We start from the raw sequence: 18,804 nt of genomic DNA, 5'->3' as shown, positions 1-18,804 counted from the left end.
GTCGTGCTCACTGATACACGTAGGTATGTGTGTGTGATGTACCTAGCGCCTCCTACCAATACGGTGCTAACTAAACGGGAAAACTTCAGCCAAACAAAGACGGCTTGGTCCCCCTGGGTGGCACAGAACCTTCCTTAAAATGTAGGCCTATCTTACCTACGCTTTGTCTAAATCTATATCTTCTTTTTGGTAAAAGAAAGAATTTGGTCCCCTGCTACGGAAAGACTGTAAGAATGACGCATAACACCTCTAGGGCCGGTATGAACGTGACGCGGTAGTCAGACTGTCCATTTTCCCAATTTTTGATAACCACAAACCGAACCAACAAATTTGCTCATGAAGAATCACCACTAACATATCGAATTGACAAGCTGTGTATTTAAAAGCAGTCTAGCACACCACTTTTACCTGTCACATCGCTTATCGTTTCGACGTTGTGAAAACGAGTATTAAGATTCGAATCGTTTATTTTATTATTACGTTTAAAGAAATAGGAAAGAAGATACAATAAACAAAAGTTCCTTAAAATAATGCAAGGAAATGTGAAAAGAATAAAATAATGTTGAGAAGGAAGTTGATGTATTCAACATCTTGTACTGATGTCGATAATTCCAATTATACTTGTTATAAAGTAATTGTGTATAAGGATTGTGCAGGTGTGAAATAAAAAAATTTAATAAATTTAACCGAGAATACCTCGTCCGTGGTCGCATTCAACTTTATCGATACAGAATCGTTTACGGGAGCACAGACGAGGTATAGGATAGACCTATCAACCAATGCATTTTTCTGTCACCGGTTTGGGGGAGTCCTAGAACCACCTTACCATTTTTGTGTCGCATGCAACGTTACCGATGAAGCCTCGAAACAGATTGTAACGCTACGTGTGGTAGGAATTAGAATTCAAGAAGTCAGTCGAAACCCGCGATTTACAAATGATTCTGTTAGAGTAACAATTTAAAGATCGTTTTATAAACGTATTCCGTGCAACGACCGAGAAAGAAGGATCGCAACAAAACAAGAACACATACGCCTTTTAACCTTGCTATTCTATTCAGGTTTATTTAACGCCAAACAAATTTATTTAACATAAAAATTTATATAAACAACAACATTATTTGTGGAAGACATGTGTTCATGAGTTCAAAATCATCGAAGAAATCGACGAAATGAAATAAATCACGCAAAACCATCGAAGAAATGCATGAAATAGAATAAATCATGTAAAACCATCGAAGAAATACCTACCTGAAAGAGAATAAAATTCTGATTAGATGTCTAGACCGAACCAAACTCACTGAATGTAAGTTTCGCTCGATCTGGACCCTTAAACTAGATCGTAGGCTTTAGCTTGATATCGTTTTGCAAGTCGCAATGCTTGAGAAACGTTACCAAGGAACCGGGCACACCAACGCGGAGGTACCTACGAAAGTGACCCATCCCGAAACAAACACCGATCCCATCCACCCTCCATTTCAATAAACTCATCGCGTCCGTCATTGCTTGCAATGAGGGAAACGATGATTTGACTCTACTATTAGTGACAACCGCGAACGCGAAAGCGAAATCGAAAGAGAGATAGACTGACGATTATCGTCGATCTCTCTGCACTTATACAAGGTACTCGTATTCTACATTCTACAGCATGCATGCAAGAACATCTTAGCTAGCTACCAAGCTAGCATAATTCTAGGCCCTCTCTAGGGCCCACGAGCTAGGCCCTCTCTAGGGCCCATGACTAGGACCCTCTCTAGGGCCTATGCCGAAGGCCCTCTCTAGGGCCCATGACTAGGACCCTCTCTAGGGCCCATGATTAGGACCCTCTCTAGGGCCCACGAGCTAGGCCCTCTCTAGGGCCCATGACTAGGACCCTCTCTAGGGCCTATGCCGAAGGCCCTCTCTAGGGCCCCTGTTCTGGGCCCTCTCTAGGGCCCACAAGCTAGGTCCTTTCTAGGACCTAAAATACCAAGCAGCTGAAAATTGAAGCTAATCGAAAATTTTACTTTACTTTCGCGATGAAAAAGCAATTAGAGCACCGGTGCTCTGGACAAATTTCCGATACGCAAAAGGTTGATTTTACTTTCGCGACGAAAAATCAACACGAGCTTCCGTGCTCTGTATAAATCATAGATCCGCAAAAATTTGACTGTAAATTCGCGGTAATAAAACTCTACACAAGAGCCGCGGCGCTCTTGAAAATATATGGACGCGAAAAAAGCGTGGACTCTACGATCGCATTACCGGCGACCATAAAAGATCTTGCTGGAATGCAAGATTGCTAGGAAGACTAGTTTCATTGAGACCCATTTCAAAAAATTTCGCGGTGACTCTACTTGACTTGATCGATCCGATTATTTTACGAATTATTATTAATCGATATAAAATTGTAAGAATCGCGAGCAACAATTGTATTGGTTTATCTATTATTTTTATTTTGAGACAGACACATGCATGTCACTATCTACGAGTACCTTGTATGGTCAGCTCTATCGATGCTGCTCTTTCGAACACACATGCATAACGTTTAGTGGCGCATCTTATATAATTGGCATTTTTTTCGGGAACATTTCTATGATATTTCGTGAATATGGTTTAGAAAAGGACCACGCCATAAGGCTACTGCCTAGACGCCCTAGACCATATTCGCGAAATATTGCATAAGAGTTCCCCAAACGAATACCGACCATGTGAAAAGGGCCTCTGCATGTCGTGCATTTGTGTTGGAACGGCCAGAATCGAAAGAGCTAAGTAGCTGTACTACATGCACCCCCATTCAAAGAATGATAAAATGACTCACCGTTCGCTGTCATCATCGGTACTGCATCTCTGCAAACTCGTAACCCTCTGACCAGCATCCCTGAGACCAGCTCCCCTCTGATCACCATCGGTCTGACCAGCATCCCTCTGACCAGCAGCTCCCAGACGAGCACCCCTCAACTCAGCCCCAGCTTAGCTCTCAACGTTGCAGCTGCAGTTGGACTCGTGCATGACTCTACTTTCGCGGTGAAAAAGTTATTAGAGCACCGGTGCTCTCGACTAGCTTTACTTGCGCAAAAACACTGACTCTACGATCGCATTACGGGCGATCACAAACACTATAACTCAAACCGACAATTTATATTTAAACAGCAACTTTTAGCGCTCCTGTTTATTAAACGCGCACATTTCATCTATTTCACATTTCATCTATTTCACATTCCTTAGTTTCTGAATGTGTTTTTGTTGGGTAAGGTCTTTTTGCATGCATTATGTAGGAAGCTTATCCTACCAAATGCATTGCGTGCCTTAGGTATGATGCTTTTCCTTCCAAAATGCACGCACAAAGATTACGACCCACTTATACAAGGTACTCGTATTCTACATTCTACGGCATGCATGCAAGTACATCTTAGCTAGCTACCAAGCTAGCATAATTCTAGGCCCTCTCTAGGGCCCACGAGCTAGGCCCTCTCTAGGGCCCATGACTAGGACCCTCTCTAGGGCCTATGCCGAAGGCCCTCTCTAGGGCCCATGACTAGGACCCTCTCTAGGGCCCATGATTAGGACCCTCTCTAGGGCCCACGAGCTAGGCCCTCTCTAGGGCCCATGACTAGGACCCTCTCTAGGGCCTATGCCGAAGGCCCTCTCTAGGGCCCCTGTTCTGGGCCCTCTCTAGGGCCCACAAGCTAGGTCCTTTCTAGGACCTAGAATACCAAGCAGCTGAAAATTGAAGCTAATCGAAAATTTTACTTTACTTTCGCGATGAAAAAGCAATTAGAGCACCGGTGCTCTGGACAAATTTCCGATACGCAAAAGGTTGACTTTACTTTCGCGACGAAAAATCAACACGAGCTTCCGTGCTCTGTATAAATCATAGATCCGCAAAAATTTGACTGTAAATTCGCGGTAATAAAACTCTACACAAGAGCCGCGGCGCTCTTGAAAATATATGGACGCGAAAAAAGCGTGGACTCTACGATCGCATTACCGGCGACCATAAAAGATCTTGCTGGAATGCAAGATTGCTAGGAAGACTAGTTTCATTGAGACCCATTTCAAAAAATTTCGCGGTGACTCTACTTGACTTGATCGATCCGATTATTTTACGAATTATTATTAATCGATATAAAATTGTAAGAATCGCGAGCAACAATTGTATTGGTTTATCTATTATTTTTATTTTGAGACAGACACATGCATGTCACTATCTACGAGTACCTTGTATGGTCAGCTCAATCGATGCTGCTCTTTCGAACACACATGCATAACGTTTAGTGGCGCATCTTATATAATTGGCATTAGTTTCGGGAACATTTCTACGATATTTCGTGAATATGGTTTAGAAAAGGACCACGCCATAAGGCTACTGCCTAGACGCCCTAGACCATATTCGCGAAATATTGCATAAGAGTTCCCCAAACGAATACCGACCATGTGAAAAGGGCCTCTGCATGTCGTGCATTTGTGTTGGAACGGCCAGAATCGAAAGAGCTAAGTAGCTGTACTACATGCACCCCCATTCAAAGAATGATAAAATGACTCACCGTTCGCTGTCATCATCGGTACTGCATCTCTGCAAACTCGTAACCCTCTGACCAGCATCCCTGAGACCAGCTCCCCTCTGATCACCATCGGTCTGACCAGCATCCCTCTGACCAGCAGCTCTCAGACGAGCACCCTTCAACTCAGCCCCAGCTTAGCTCTCAACGTTGCAGCTGCAGTTGGACTCGTGCATGACTCTACTTTCGCGGTGAAAAAGTTATTAGAGCACCGGTGCTCTCGACTAGCTTTACTTGCGCAAAAACACTGACTCTACGATCGCATTACGGGCGATCACAAACACTATAACTGAAACAGACAATTTGTATTTAAACAAGTTCGAAAAAATTTCCTTTAAATTGCAAGGTGTCACGCAATTCAGACTTTGAGAAAATTTTCCAGCAGCCACATTGGGCGCTCAATGAATTCTGATTCTGTCTGATAGAAAAAAGGAGTGGCCTCTTCGGGCGTTTAAGGTTTTTCAATCTTAATGTATGGAAGGAGTAGCCTTTTTGGGCGCCTAATGCTTTTTAATTCTAATGTACCATCATCAGGTCTCATCCTTTTTAATGTTAATTAAAAAATACAGCAGCCTGTTTAGGCGCATGATAATTCCGAATTGTAAAAGGAAATAGAAGCAGCCTCATCAGGCGCTAATGGCATGGAATGCCAGAAAAATTCCAATTCTACTCTAAAGTGTTAGTAAACCCTAACCCAGATCTAATTCTTCCCTGAAACTAGCAACGAATCTCTTAGTGAATTCTTTATTAAAGAATTCACCAGAGAAAACCTCGGCGAATCCCTCGGCGAATGTTTCGATGATGCGCTTAAAACTGGACTTGCCTGGCTAAATTTTCTAAGTTTCGCAGCACACATATACACTATACTTCGTTATACTAACCCTTTGGACTGTGATTGCGGTATAAGGTAAAAAACTACTAAAATTATTTCCAAAGACTTTACTTTAAAGTCCAAAGGGTTAGCATGCGCGCGTAAGAAAGATAGACGAGAGGTTCTCGTCGATCTTTCTACACATATGCCATTACAATTTCTTTCGCATATTTTAGAGGCACACTTGCACTGGTTTCAAGTGACAAATAGACGCTAAGTATCTCATTGCAGAGATAGAAAAAGAATTGAAAAACGGACACGGATTCGCCGTCGTGAGAGATCTCGAGCTGCTCGATACACTCACGCATTGCAGTTGCACAGACAAAACGCTAATACGCGACCACCATTCATCCAGCCCCCCATTAACGGGAGTTCCCCACTAGGGGCCGCGCCTGAGGGGTCAGACTCACAGCAGCCCGCCTCACAATTAAATCACATGCAGCTGCAATACGCGCTCCCATCACAAAGCCGACAATTTGCACAGGCGAGTGTATCGTGCCCGAGCATCTTGTGCTAATTCAAGATCTCTCCCGAGAGCGAATTATATTACCGGAAAAAAAGAAAAGAGAATTGAAAGTAGGAAATAGAAAATACACTATGACAAGTCTGTAAAAGTATACTAAATGCGAAACGACACGGTGCACGGTGAAGCTAATTGTAAGCAAAAGCAAAGGTAAAAGGCGTCACTCTCAACAAGCAAGCGTACCTCTACCCTTAAATCTAGCCTATCGCACTCTTTACAATGAGCCCTAGTGGCATAATCTATTGCAAATATGCACTTGCGTAACTTTCGAGGGATATGCGAAAGCTAAGAATCTCCCGATTGAGATTGCAAAAGAGACTAAACGACTAAAGGACCGAAAGGCGCGGCGCGACGCGAACATTCACCCTCGATCCACCGAAATTTCGTTTCTACATGGCATGCTCCATATCACGACTTTACACAGCCATGGCGAGCGTGACCGAGAACGAGAACTGTCGCACATCTTCGTCTAACAATGGTCCTCTGTGTAAAGCCGTAATAAGTTGTACCCAGCACAGCCGGCCTATGAAGGGCGAGAACACCATGCGCGAAATAGAAATCAGTGATCGAAGGCGAATTGTATTTCTAGAAGGGTGTGTTTGGCACTCTTATATTTAAAAAGAACGAGGCGGAACAAAAGCTTATCGCTCGAAGTACGCAAGTGCATTTCTGAATAGATGTCCAGACCGAACCAAACTCACCGAATGTAAGTTTGGCTTGATCTGGACCCTTAAACTAGATCGTAGGCTTCAGCTTGACAACGTTTTGCAAGACGCAATGCATTGGAAAACGTTACCAAGTCCAGGCACACCAACGCGGAGGTACCTACGAAAGTGACCCATTTCTACGAAATATTTCTGGTCCATATTCGACCAATGCATTTTTGAAAATTTGGAAAAATTCTTACGACTAAAGTTCTTAAATTAAAACTTAATGGACTCTAGGACTATGGCTAGTTAAAACTAAGCACATGTGCAAGTTCTTCCGCGATGTATAAAATTTGTAGGTTTAGTGGCTTAAAGTTGTTTTTATGCAAGGGAGAAAGAAATTTAAGTTCATATAGCAGCCACTTTGGCGGCAGTCATTTATTATTATACTGTTATTTTATAAAGGGACCATTTGAGGTCGAGATATCAGGTGGTAAGAGTGGCAATTTTTGATTTCTCGTAATATTACTACCAGTGTGTCTTAATATTTAGCACATGCAACGGGCAAGCAAAACTAGCGAGCATAATAACCAAGTAGTACCAAAAATTACTGTCATTGTTTATTAAGAGAATCTAATGACTCGAATGTAATTACTGTTAAGAGAGAAGATTTGAAAGAACTCACACGAAAGAGTTCAACTTCAGAAATGTAACTCGTATTCGATACATTAAGCATCCGGAATGATTGTGAAATTAAAGAAAAGAAGTTTAGAATGTTTGAAACGCGATATTAAAACTCCTATCGCGAATTTAAAATTTATTCATTGTATTTTTCTACGTGTATTAAACATTTGGAAGTACACGCATTAAATTTTACTATTCGCGAGTACTAAGTACGTATTCGTGGTCACTATGCTCGCTACAGTAATCATTATGTTCGATAGCATACAGAAAAATTCAAAGAATGAAAAAGTATCACTCACCGTTCGTTGAAAATAGTCTCACTGACAAGCATCCCCTTTTAGCAGTAGCTATTCGATCTGCAGGCGAATGTCCAGCAGTTGCAGGGTCAGTACCCCATAGAATGTGTCACACTTCCAAATATGTCACATTACTTTCGCGATGAAAAAGCAATAGGAGCACTGGTGCTCTGAATTAATTCTAGATGCGTTAAAACACTGACTTTACGTTCGCGTTCACATTACTAATACGCAGGGCCACTGTGCACTATCGAATACTTTATCGCGAAATAAGCACTGATTCTACAATCGCATTGCACACGATTACAAAAGCAGTTCATGTTTATAAACATATCTCAACAGTGGAAAGATGTGTTCGGACTCGAGTAAAGCGTTTCCAAAATAGTCCTCTAGGTACTGAGTGTAATGTAGTGGAATCTCGTTGAACGATCTCCCACATAGTCCAGTTATCGATGAAATTTATGCAGGAATCGAGAAATCACGAAATAATATGTACACGCACTCACTGATGCGATCACCGTCGCGAGTAAAGTCGAACTGACAGAGGTGACACCGCTTGGCAATGTTGTGACGTAGGGGTTGTTGGCGGTGTTATGGCGCTCGACCGACTCCCAGCTAACTGGAAATTCGTCAAGGCCAGAAATAATTTTATGTAGACACAGTAATTCCACGATGAAAAATCACTTAGAGCACCGGTGCTTTCACTTAAATAGTTCTGTATGCGCAAAACATTGACTCTGCACTCGCGTCCACACAGTGCTCTATGAAATACTTTATCGCGAAATATGTACTGACTCTAAAATCGCATTGCACGCGGTCACAAAAGCACATCACATTTCTAAACATCTCTCAGCAGTGGGAAGTAGTGTTCGGGCTCGCGTAAAATGTTTCCATAAAGGCATCTTGGTATTGAGTGTAATGCAGCAGAATCTTGTTAAACGGCCTCATACATAGTCCAGTAATCGATGAAATTGATGCACGAATCGAGAAATCACGAAATAATATGCAGGTACATTCACTGATCCGATCGCTGCCGCGGTTGAAGTCGAACTGTCAGCTTACACCTTTCGTGAATGTTGTCACATTGGTAGAGGTTGCTGTCGACCTCAACTGTTTCCCATGGAAGTTGAAATTTCACAAAGGCCGGAAATAATTCTATATCGCAATGTCCATTGCGAAATATGTACTTTTCGCAGCTGCAGCCATGCACCCTGCTCTTTCTATGTATACATATATGTCTTTCAAAGTTGAAGAGATGTGATCGGACTCGAGTACAGTGTTTTCAAAAAAGTCTTCCAGATACTTATTTTTAGTGTATTGCAGTAGAATCTGGACGATCGACCTCCCACATATTCCAGTAATCGATGGAAATAATACATTAAGATAGGTATACCATGGCATTTTAAATGTTCATCCGTCCGATCCGTCCTCCGACTTTGGTGAACGTCGTTATTGAACTCCATTATTTCACATATCTTGAGAATTCCACATTACTTTATTTTATATATTTATACATGTGGAAGGAAGGGAAGGAATGATTTATTCAAACATTTCGAGTTACATTTATTTTTACATTATATCAAAGTATTACTATTTAAAGAAATTCTTGTATCTATCTACTTATTTAGGATATTTGACAATCGCAGCAATCGCATCGGCTCTGTTCTCACCAATTACCAGGTCTCACTACGAGGAGGTCGCAGCGTTTCGAGGCCCGTAGAGAGACTGCCTATTTATGTTTTATTCAGAAAATCTAATGACTCGAATGTAATAACTATTAATAAGAGAAGATTCATAAAACTCATATGAAATATTTAAACTTGAGAAGCGTAACTTGCATGCAAAACATTAAGCATCTCGAATGATTGTGAAATTAAAGAAAAATTGTTTAGAATGTTTAAAACGCGATACTAAAACTTTTATCTAGAATTTAATACATATATATATATATAATCGTTTTATTCGGTAGCATGTAGAAAGATTGAACGAGTTGAAAAGTTGCACTGCTATCTCTGCAGATCGCCCCCCCCCAAGAGTAATAAAATAGAAAATATTATGACATTGTGTATAATTCTGTATAAATAATTAATGTGAATTTAATTATTTATACAGAATTATAATTAATGTGAATTTAATTATTTATACAGAATTATAATTAATGTGAATTTAATTATTTAGGTTACAGTATCAGATTGAGATATTAAAACATAAGTTACAAGCAAATTTTAAATCTTGTGAAAGAGGGTTAAAAAATGTACTTATGTACTTTTACATATTTCGCCCCCTCCAAGAAAGGCTCCTGAATCCGCCTCTCCAGGTGGCTCGGCTGCATCGGGGGGAGGGGGATGGACCCGAGTTGAAACCCTGACCAGGTCCTCAGCAAGTCCAGGAAGTCCAGGAAGTCCAGGAAGTCCAGTAGGTCCAGGTAGCTCGGCAACTGCAGGGTCCCCGGAGGTCCTCCAGGCCCGGAAGACCAACGACGACTGAGTACATGAAGCTCTGTGAGCTCCTTATCTAGACTTCGAGGAACGATGTCTCCCGATCAAAACAAGGTCGACGGTTAATTACAATTGCGAAATCCAACGAATTCTTCGGCAAAAATGGATTTTCTGCTAAAATATACGTTCCATTGGCTATTGCTATGACAAATAATGTTAACAACATTTACCCTAACCGCCCAGTAGAAATTATTATTAACTTTGATCGATAGAACTTGAGATATCAAGCAATTAGTAACATTTGATCTTGAATTTGCAAATGATTTTCTACGCCGAATGAATTCTCTTTTATTCTCAATGTTTAATTGTTCGATACATTAATGTTAATGCTTATACATATCATCTAGTATTATTTATAATGAATAAATACATTTTAGTGGAACTTGGTGTAAATGAATAGTTGCAGGAATATTTGGAGAAATATGAGTGACATACTTGTTTCTCCCCCTTAGTTACTAAGATCGACGAAGTATAGGATAGAACCACGGTACTCTATGAAACACTTTTTGGCAGGCACAGGCACTGACTCTACAATCGCATTGCACACGATTACAGAAGCACTTCCTGTTTTTAAACGTCCTTCAGTTTCTGAAAAAGTCTTCTAGGTAACGGGTATATCTAAATGGAATCCTGTTAAAAGGCCTCCCACATGGTCCAGTAATCGATGAAATTTATGCGCGAATTGAGAAATCACGAGACAATATGAACTATGACGTGCACACACTTCACTGAACCGATGAATTTCTCAGCGCTAGACAAAATTTTATTTCCCAATGCGGGTTTCAAAAGTAACTCGACTTGCAGTTGCATCCATGCACACCACGACACTCGTGCATCATGCAACCTTCTGCGAGTCTTTTAAGAATTAGATTTTACTGTAAATTTTAGTGTTGGCCATAAACTAATACTCGTAGCCAGTAATATCCAATTATTATTACTTCAAAAGTGCATTAGAATCTTGCGGGAATGTCAGTAACAGCGTGAATTTTTAATACTTTTCGGCGTACGATACGTGAAAAGGTTCTACTACACGCAAAGTACTAATAAACAATGTCATCTTGCAACTTATAGCTTGCATGGGCTTTGAAGAAATACCATTTTTGTGCTTCATAGTGTCTTGATCCCTGAAATGGATTTTCGGAGAAAAATCGGCGTGAGTCGTTGACAAACCGAGCCAAAGCATAGCGTAGCAAAAGCCTACCTGTGCCAAACTCTCTCTCTAAACGAGTCACACGTATACAAGTACGCAAACACCTTTCAGCCTTTCAACACATGTCAGAGTAGTTGCTGAGTTGAACGCTGTTCATGAGCAGATGCCACTACATTCAGACCTCAAATTATGGGTCGGTAATACAGTTTGGGTGGCGACACGAACATCTATAAGGTGAATAGGTCTATGCTGTACCTCGTCTGTGTTGAAACCAATTATGGCGAGGTAAGAGATACTTTTTACCGTGGGTCGGTGATAAGGATAAAGAATGCGATCGTATTTGGATCGATTTCGTTTATTTAGTAATTGAAAAGTAATTTAGTATGCAATTCTTCATTTGCAGTGTTTTCATTTTTCTTAGCAGGGGCAGTTATTTTTCATGTCTATTAACTTTACCGACCTGTATGAATCGGTGGAATATGGTTCTCAGAGTTACCGTTTTTAAACATACAGTGCGCAACACAAGTCACAGTTCTTTCACGAAGTTGTTACTTCAGAGGTGGCACCAGGGGGGCCAAGCTTCCCTCTTACGAAAGTTGAAGCAGAGTTTGTAGCGCCTCCTACCAATGAGGTGCGTACTAAACTGTGAATGTGTGAATTGGTGTGAATCGGGACGTATGTGTATGTGTATACGTGTAATGTACCGTTTACTTTAAAACCTGTCCACGGATCGTCGCGCTAGCGACACGTATGCAGCAGATAGAAGGATAAACATTGAAATTGAATATTTCTTCTTTTCTTAGGAAAAGAAAATATATTCAATTGCTTTGTAAATAGTCGAAAATAATTTTATACGTTATTTATGTAATATAATAAAGATTTATTATCGATTAGTTTATTATGCCTGGGGAATATTAAGAATACTCATATTCTTTTTCTCAAATGAAAGTATCGAATAAGGACCGTTAAAACAGAAAGATGAGGCGCGAAACAATTGCAATTCGACATAAGAGTGAACCGCGAATTTGAAAATGGATAATTTCGTAGATGCTCGAGGTAATGGAAATTAAATCGGGGATGTTAAATTATTCTCAAAAGATAATTCTATTCGCAGGAAAGAAAAGTAAACGTGAATTATGCTTATTCAATTCTACAAATGCATCGTTTGAAAACTTGTTGTTCACCAAGCACAATATTCGTACATTAATCATAATTGGCCAGCGCAACATTCGCTTATTGAGTGCAATTGCAGAATTAATTCACATACAGGAGCTATGGATCGTCGAATGCGGTATAAAGGTAATAAAGCTTATTAACTTCGCTCTGTGAATTATTATAAATCAGTGTTCCATTCGCTTAGGAAGTACCATCTTTCAAGGAAAACTGCCGCCTCGAGAAACTGTACTTATCTTCCAATGAAATATCTTGTATACCAAATCTAGATGCTTGTCTATCGCTAAAAGTTTTATTCCTGCCAGGAAATAATATATGCGACTTGAAGGTATATCTCTCTTCATTCCCTGATAGCCAGATCTGCAGAATCTGACATCAGAACCGTAGTCGTCTGTGTCCGCAGATGGCTGCGTTCTGAGGTGCAAAGCCTGATGTCAGTGCCTGATGTCAGATCGGAAGCAGATCCGCAGCAGATTCTGCCGTCTGCTACGGTTCTGACGTCAGACTCTGCGCTCTCATGCCAGAGCCAGACCCTGCTACCAATCTGATGTCAGACTGGAGACAGATGGTTATCAGGGTTGTTTTTACTTACAAGGGAATACCGCGAACCCAGACTCACCGGTTGGAACGCAACTTTGTGGGCTCTAGAGTGATTCAAAACAAGAACAACGTTGTCTTTCATTTGGGCCCTATCGCCCTTTAAGGAAGTGAAAACTAACGTACAACAGACGGAAAAAAATGTTTCAAACAAAAGTTTAATGGTGCAATAAGCGCTACAAACTTTCGTTAACAAAAATTTGAAAAGAGTTTAAAAAAAATATATAACTGACGAAAAAAACTCTTTTCAAAATTTTGTTAACGTAAGTTTGTAGCGCTTATTGCACCATTAAACTTTTGTTTGAAACATTTTTTTCCGTCTGTTGTACTTTGAGAGTTATACGCGAAAAAGTGGAAGTGCCAATTTGACTTTGAGGTTAGTTTTCACCCCCTTAAAGGGCGATAGGGCCCAAATGAAAATACACCGTTGTTCTTGTTTTGAGTCACTATAAAATCCCACAAAGTTGCGTTCCAATCGGTGAGTCTGGGTTCGCGGTGTTCCCTTGTTAGATTTTAAATAATAATTTTCAACGATGCATGTCTATTCAACTAAAGTTTATTTCATTGCGATAATACTAACAAAGTTTCATCTGCATAGAATCTTCAGAAATTGATTTATTTGGAAGAACTTAATTTGGCTGATAATAAATTGGAAAGGATAAATAAGATTCCTTTGAAGAAATCAGAGTTACAGTATATAAACTTGGCAGGGAATCATTTACGCTTCATAAGGGTACGATAACAGTTTGGCGAACTGTATTTCCGTTTTATTTACTTTCTAAAATAATTTCCCTCTCAATCGCAAGGACATAAGGAACCTATCGCAATTCAGAAAATTAAAGTCATTGGTATTTGCGGATCTATTATACGGAGAGTGTCCCGTGGTGGCTCTCTGCAATTATCGTGCATATGTTATTTATCACCTTCCAGATATTGAAAAATTAGATCACTACTTTATATACAAAAAAGAAAGACATTGGATCAATCAATTTTTCAAGTATCTCTATCACTTTCTACCTACGTATAATACTTTTTATTGAAAGTTAAAGAGCAAATTTCTATTTTTAGGAAGCAAATAACTTATTATAATGTATTCCTTCATAAACAAATAAACGAGCATTTCAATTCATTGAAACGCAGCTACAAGGAATACGAAAACGAAATGCTTAATTCTAGAAATCAATTTTATGCGATTAAAATGAAAAAGGTATGGAATTCCTTGAAACTATAAGTTTTTGTGATACAATACACTGAAATTCGGCTCATTGTGTCTTGTTCATTGCGCAAAACAATCAGGATCCTTTAAAGAATACACCGCACGATGAACCACAGAATACAGTGTCAAGAATGGAATTGAATGCGAGCCAGTTTGCAGAAAAGAAACAATTAGCAATCGTGCAATCTAAAGTATAACGATTCTTCAAGCATTTACACAGTGGCGTGCAAAAGTATTCGGCCACCCTTTAAAATCGCATAACTTCTTTAAAATTAATCCAAACAACTTGAGTTTTTTTGAGAAGCTAGAAGGATTAGTTTGCTAAGTGAAGTGATTCGTCGTTTTGAAAAAAATGCACTTGGTCCGAATAGCAAAAAATATAGTAAAAGTCGTTTTTTTAACTTTTTTTTTATGAACCTGTAATGAAAATTCAAAAAACCCGTTTATAGATTTAAAGTTTAGAAAACGACTTTTACTATTTTTTTTGCTATTCTGACCGAGTGCATTTTTTTCCAAAACTACGAATCACGTCACTTAGCAAACTAATCCTTCTAGCTTCTGAAAAAAACTCAAGTTGTTTGGATTAATTTTAAAAAAAGTTATGCGATTTTAAAGGGTGGTCGAATACTTTGGCACGTCACTGTACGTCTGCCGTAGTATTATATAAAATAATTGTTATTTAATAATTATATATTAATAAAATATTGCTACCCATTTGTTTACTAGACTTCCCACCAGCAGGTGAAAATTAATGCAGATTATTGTGGAAATATTAAGTTCGTCGAATACGATGCGACTCCTGCAAATACAGTTATTCAACTGTGCAAACAATTCTTAGAAGAATCTCTATGTTTAATCGTAAAACAGTATGTGCAATGTGCTTTCAATTGGATCGCAAGGCAATGTTTATAATATAATTGTTAAAACTTCCTTTGCTTTACAGTAACACAGGCATAACTGGATTGAAATTATTCAAAGTAACGAAAGTCAGCAATAAAGAACTCGATCGATTTAACGTCGAAGAAGATGAGAATTTACAATCTGATTTAAACAATATGATTCTGAAAATTTTAATAACACCGGGCGTAACAGATATTCAAAAATGGCCCTTCAATTTCTTTAAAACAGATTTGTTTACAGGAGTATCTATATGATCTTTTGAGAGGTATCGTTTCATTACACGTGGATGTATATTGACAAACACCTTTTCGTTTGCAGAATGAGTTAATGGTAACTAATTGTTTGGCAGTGGCGGATGCAGAATGGTTAAATAAAATGTTTGATATGAAGAAGCATGAGCATACACGAAATCTGGCTAACATGTGCCAAAAGCGACGCGTTTGTGTGCTTCTACAAGCTCCAATTTTCAATTCCAGGGAAAAGTAATGATAATCTCGATTTTAAATCATGCTCGTATAAAAAATAAGGCGTTTTTGTGCAGAACAAGTAGTGCCAAAGACTATTTACATATGAAACATAAGAATTACCAGGAAGATTCGAGTCAGATTTGTGAAACGTTTAAGTTAACTACCAGAAACGTTAGAAATCCCATGTTTGTGGTTGAGTATGAATACGTACTCCATGAAGTAAGAAAAGTAATTTTTCTTATTGTGATTTAAATTTGAACTACAGTGGCGTGCAAAAGTATCCGGCCACCCTTTAAAATCGCATAACTTTTTTAAAATTAATCCAAACCACTTGAGTTTTTTTTTTTAGAAGCTAGAAGGATTAGTTTGCTAAGTGACGTGATTCGTCGTTTTGAAAAAAATGCATTTGGTCGGAATAGCAAAAAAAATAGAAAAGGTCGTTTTTTTAAAACTTTTTTTTATGAGCCTGTAACGAAAATTAAAAAAAAAAACCCGTTTGTAGATTTAAGTAAGTTATACACGTGCCTAAAATTTCATCAAAATCGGTTAACGTTGCTCTGAGCTATAAACGCTTAAATATCGCAGAATAAGGTCGAAAATCGCTGATTTCGGGAATTTCTATTTTTTTTTTCTATTCCGACCAAGTACATTCTTTTTCAAAACGATGAATTCCGTTACTTAGCAAACTAATCCTTCTAGCTTCCGAAAAAAACTCAAGTAGTTTGGATTAATTTTAAAAAAGTTATGCGATTTTAAAGGGTGGCCGAATACTTTTGCACGCCACTGCAGTTTCCCATGATACTGGAGATCTTATTTATAACAGAAACCTGTGAATCCATTTATAGGAGAAATACGAGATCCCTGTTGATACATGTACGTCAGAGAGCAGTGCGCACATTTCTTTATCTAACTTCTATGTTAGCCAACATATTAATATTCATAGAAGAGTAGAAATATATAATCTCGTAAAGATATGTATTTGCGGGCAAAATATAAATTCAATCGACACAGATTTGGATTTGCCTAACTTGAGGGATTTCGATATTTCTTTCAATCGGTTACAAGAACTTCCACGTTCAAGCTTCATGAAGAATATAGAAATCTTGAACATTAGTTTTAACAATATAAAGTGGATAAATGTTGAAGAAACCTTGCCAGCATTACAAGATCTAGATATATCATGGAACTGCTTAATAAACTGTCTCGCAGTTATCGAAACCTTTAAAACCTTTATACCTAACATGCATAAATTAAGCGTACATAATAATCCCTTCCAAGACGTTCTCGACCCAAAATTAGCAGAATATTTAACGTACGTTTGCATACCGAAATTGCAGTTTATTAACCATCACGCGTGTGAAACTCTCAATTTACACCAAAGTTATTTCCCATGCGCGTTCAGTATGTGCAGACTGAAGCAGCATAGTAAATTGCTCTATTTGAAACGGAATGCGATAACAAGCGGGAATCAGATGACAGTTGTAGAAAGGAGAAACATAGAGCACGCGAAATGTATTCACGTATCGCAAGATTTTCTCATAGCATCGGCCGTGCTGAAAAGAGCATCGAAAGTTCAAGAGCTCTGCGCAACGTGTTGCTTATTGACCACACTGTCCCTCACGAGACCTTTAAAACATCTGACCAAACTGAACCTCGGGAGTAACTTTATTTCAATCTCGAACGCTTTTACCAAAGAGAATTTCCCATCGTTGAAGTACCTAGATTTGACTAACAATTTAATAGCAAATTTAGAACCAATGAAATCATTTCGTACTCTGCAGGAATTTTATTGCGGCAATAATAATATAGGAAGCATAACGGAAATAGACAATGTTAAAACCTGGGAAATGTTGTATATTATAGACCTGTCCAGTAATCCAATATGTAATGCAGACGCATTGTACAAAAGCTTTATTATATTTCATTTGAGTAACGTCAAGGTAAGTAGAATCATGAATAAACTGCGAGTCCTCCCAAAGACAACTTCTGTAAATTGTACAAATGCTGTGTAGTGTATTTCCGGAGAATATGTGCAAAAATCAGACGTCTCCGAGGCGAGGCACATATTTGGCAATAAGTTAGACAAGCACGTGTTAAATACGATGTATTCAACGGATCAATTAATAAATATCACGCAACTGAGTCTAACTGACTGTTCCTTATCGAAAGTATGTTATTCGTTACTTCGAAATATTCGGAAAACGAGATAATTACTAAATCATTTCAGGTGGATCTCTCCGCTGAACTTCTGCCGCAATTAGAGAGTTTGGACTTGAGTAAGAACCAGATAACTTATTTATTGAGTCTGCATTCTTTCCAACATCTGCACACGCTATGCTTAAGTTACAATTGCCTTGAAACGTTTGGTCAAAGTGATGGCAAGGGGAATGTGTACACATTCCCAAAGCTGTGCACTTTGTTTCTGGACCACAATTGCATCCAGTCGTTAATGGATATTAATATGAAATTACCAGTGATAAAGCACCTATTTTTACATAATAATTATCTTCGGAATGTTAACGGTAATTATTCATGTGCAAAGGCAACATCAGACTTTTTAAGTACCACTTTTATCCTGGCACATTTATACGTAATATTTAGGAATAAATCGTTGCTCTACATTGGAATCTATAGTTTTGGATTATAACGAAATTCAAATTCTGGCCGTGGAAGATTTCCTTGGAAGTGATAACCTAAAGTATCTGTCGATCGAAAATAATAAACTAAAGTCCTTAGTGTTTGTAAAGGAGTTGCAGAAACTGGAGAAACTTTATGCTGCCAACAACTGTTTAACGGTAAGTACTCGCGAGGAGAGAATAAACACTGCGATGGATTTATCAATGAATATGATTTTCCAGGACAGTAATGATGTACAATATTTATCAGCACTGACAAATTTAGAAGAATTAACGCTGGAAGGGAACCCTTTGTATATAGAAATAGGCAAGGATAAAATGATCGCTGAGGATTTTGAAGTAAAGAATGCTGAGGTGGAAGAAGTTTAATTGAAAATAGGAAAGTTTATTATGTTAAATTCATTCATTGCGTTAAATAAATTTGTTTACAACTTAAACATAACGTTCACATGATTGCTAATTAATACACACCATTTGAATTGGTTTCTTTTATATGATGCTGTCATTTTTTAAATTAAATAAATAGATAAACGTACTGTGTACTCAGTAGAAAATAACTGCAAGTTTAGTAAGGCCCTGCACTATATGTATAACTTTCATACATGCGA

General features: G+C 38.7%; 2 protein-coding genes across 3 annotated transcripts; both read left to right on the top strand.

The window, feature by feature from the left end:
* The first annotated feature begins 12,096 nt into the window (after nucleotides 1-12,096).
* Nucleotides 12,097-17,470, top strand: LOC143367503 (uncharacterized). Its single transcript, XM_076809389.1, has 11 exons — nucleotides 12,097-12,263; nucleotides 12,322-12,506; nucleotides 12,568-12,708; nucleotides 13,576-13,710; nucleotides 13,784-13,974; nucleotides 14,046-14,184; nucleotides 14,274-14,384; nucleotides 14,920-15,059; nucleotides 15,137-15,335; nucleotides 15,412-15,575; nucleotides 17,342-17,470. The coding sequence occupies exons 1-11, from the start codon at nucleotides 12,239-12,241 to the stop codon at nucleotides 17,367-17,369; spliced, it is 1,458 nt and encodes a 485-aa protein (XP_076665504.1). The 5' UTR covers nucleotides 12,097-12,238; the 3' UTR covers nucleotides 17,370-17,470.
* LOC143367496 (uncharacterized) lies at nucleotides 15,577-18,638 on the top strand. Of its 2 annotated transcripts, XM_076809366.1 has the most exons (6): nucleotides 15,577-15,788; nucleotides 16,406-17,500; nucleotides 17,573-17,728; nucleotides 17,788-18,082; nucleotides 18,162-18,355; nucleotides 18,419-18,638. In XM_076809366.1, exons 1-6 carry the CDS (start codon nucleotides 15,579-15,581, stop codon nucleotides 18,563-18,565), a joined length of 2,097 nt encoding a protein of 698 aa, XP_076665481.1. In that variant the 5' UTR covers nucleotides 15,577-15,578; the 3' UTR covers nucleotides 18,566-18,638. The 2 variants fall into 2 exon arrangements, with proteins under 2 accessions (XP_076665481.1, XP_076665480.1); XM_076809365.1 differs by having other exon boundaries at nucleotides 18,162-18,638.
* The last annotated feature ends 166 nt before the right edge of the window (nucleotides 18,639-18,804 follow it).

This window comes from Andrena cerasifolii, chromosome 3 (assembly GCF_050908995.1).
Source record: "Andrena cerasifolii isolate SP2316 chromosome 3, iyAndCera1_principal, whole genome shotgun sequence".
Classification (NCBI taxonomy): Eukaryota; Metazoa; Arthropoda; class Insecta; order Hymenoptera; family Andrenidae; genus Andrena; species Andrena cerasifolii.
This window is presented reverse-complemented; position numbering and strand designations above follow the sequence as displayed.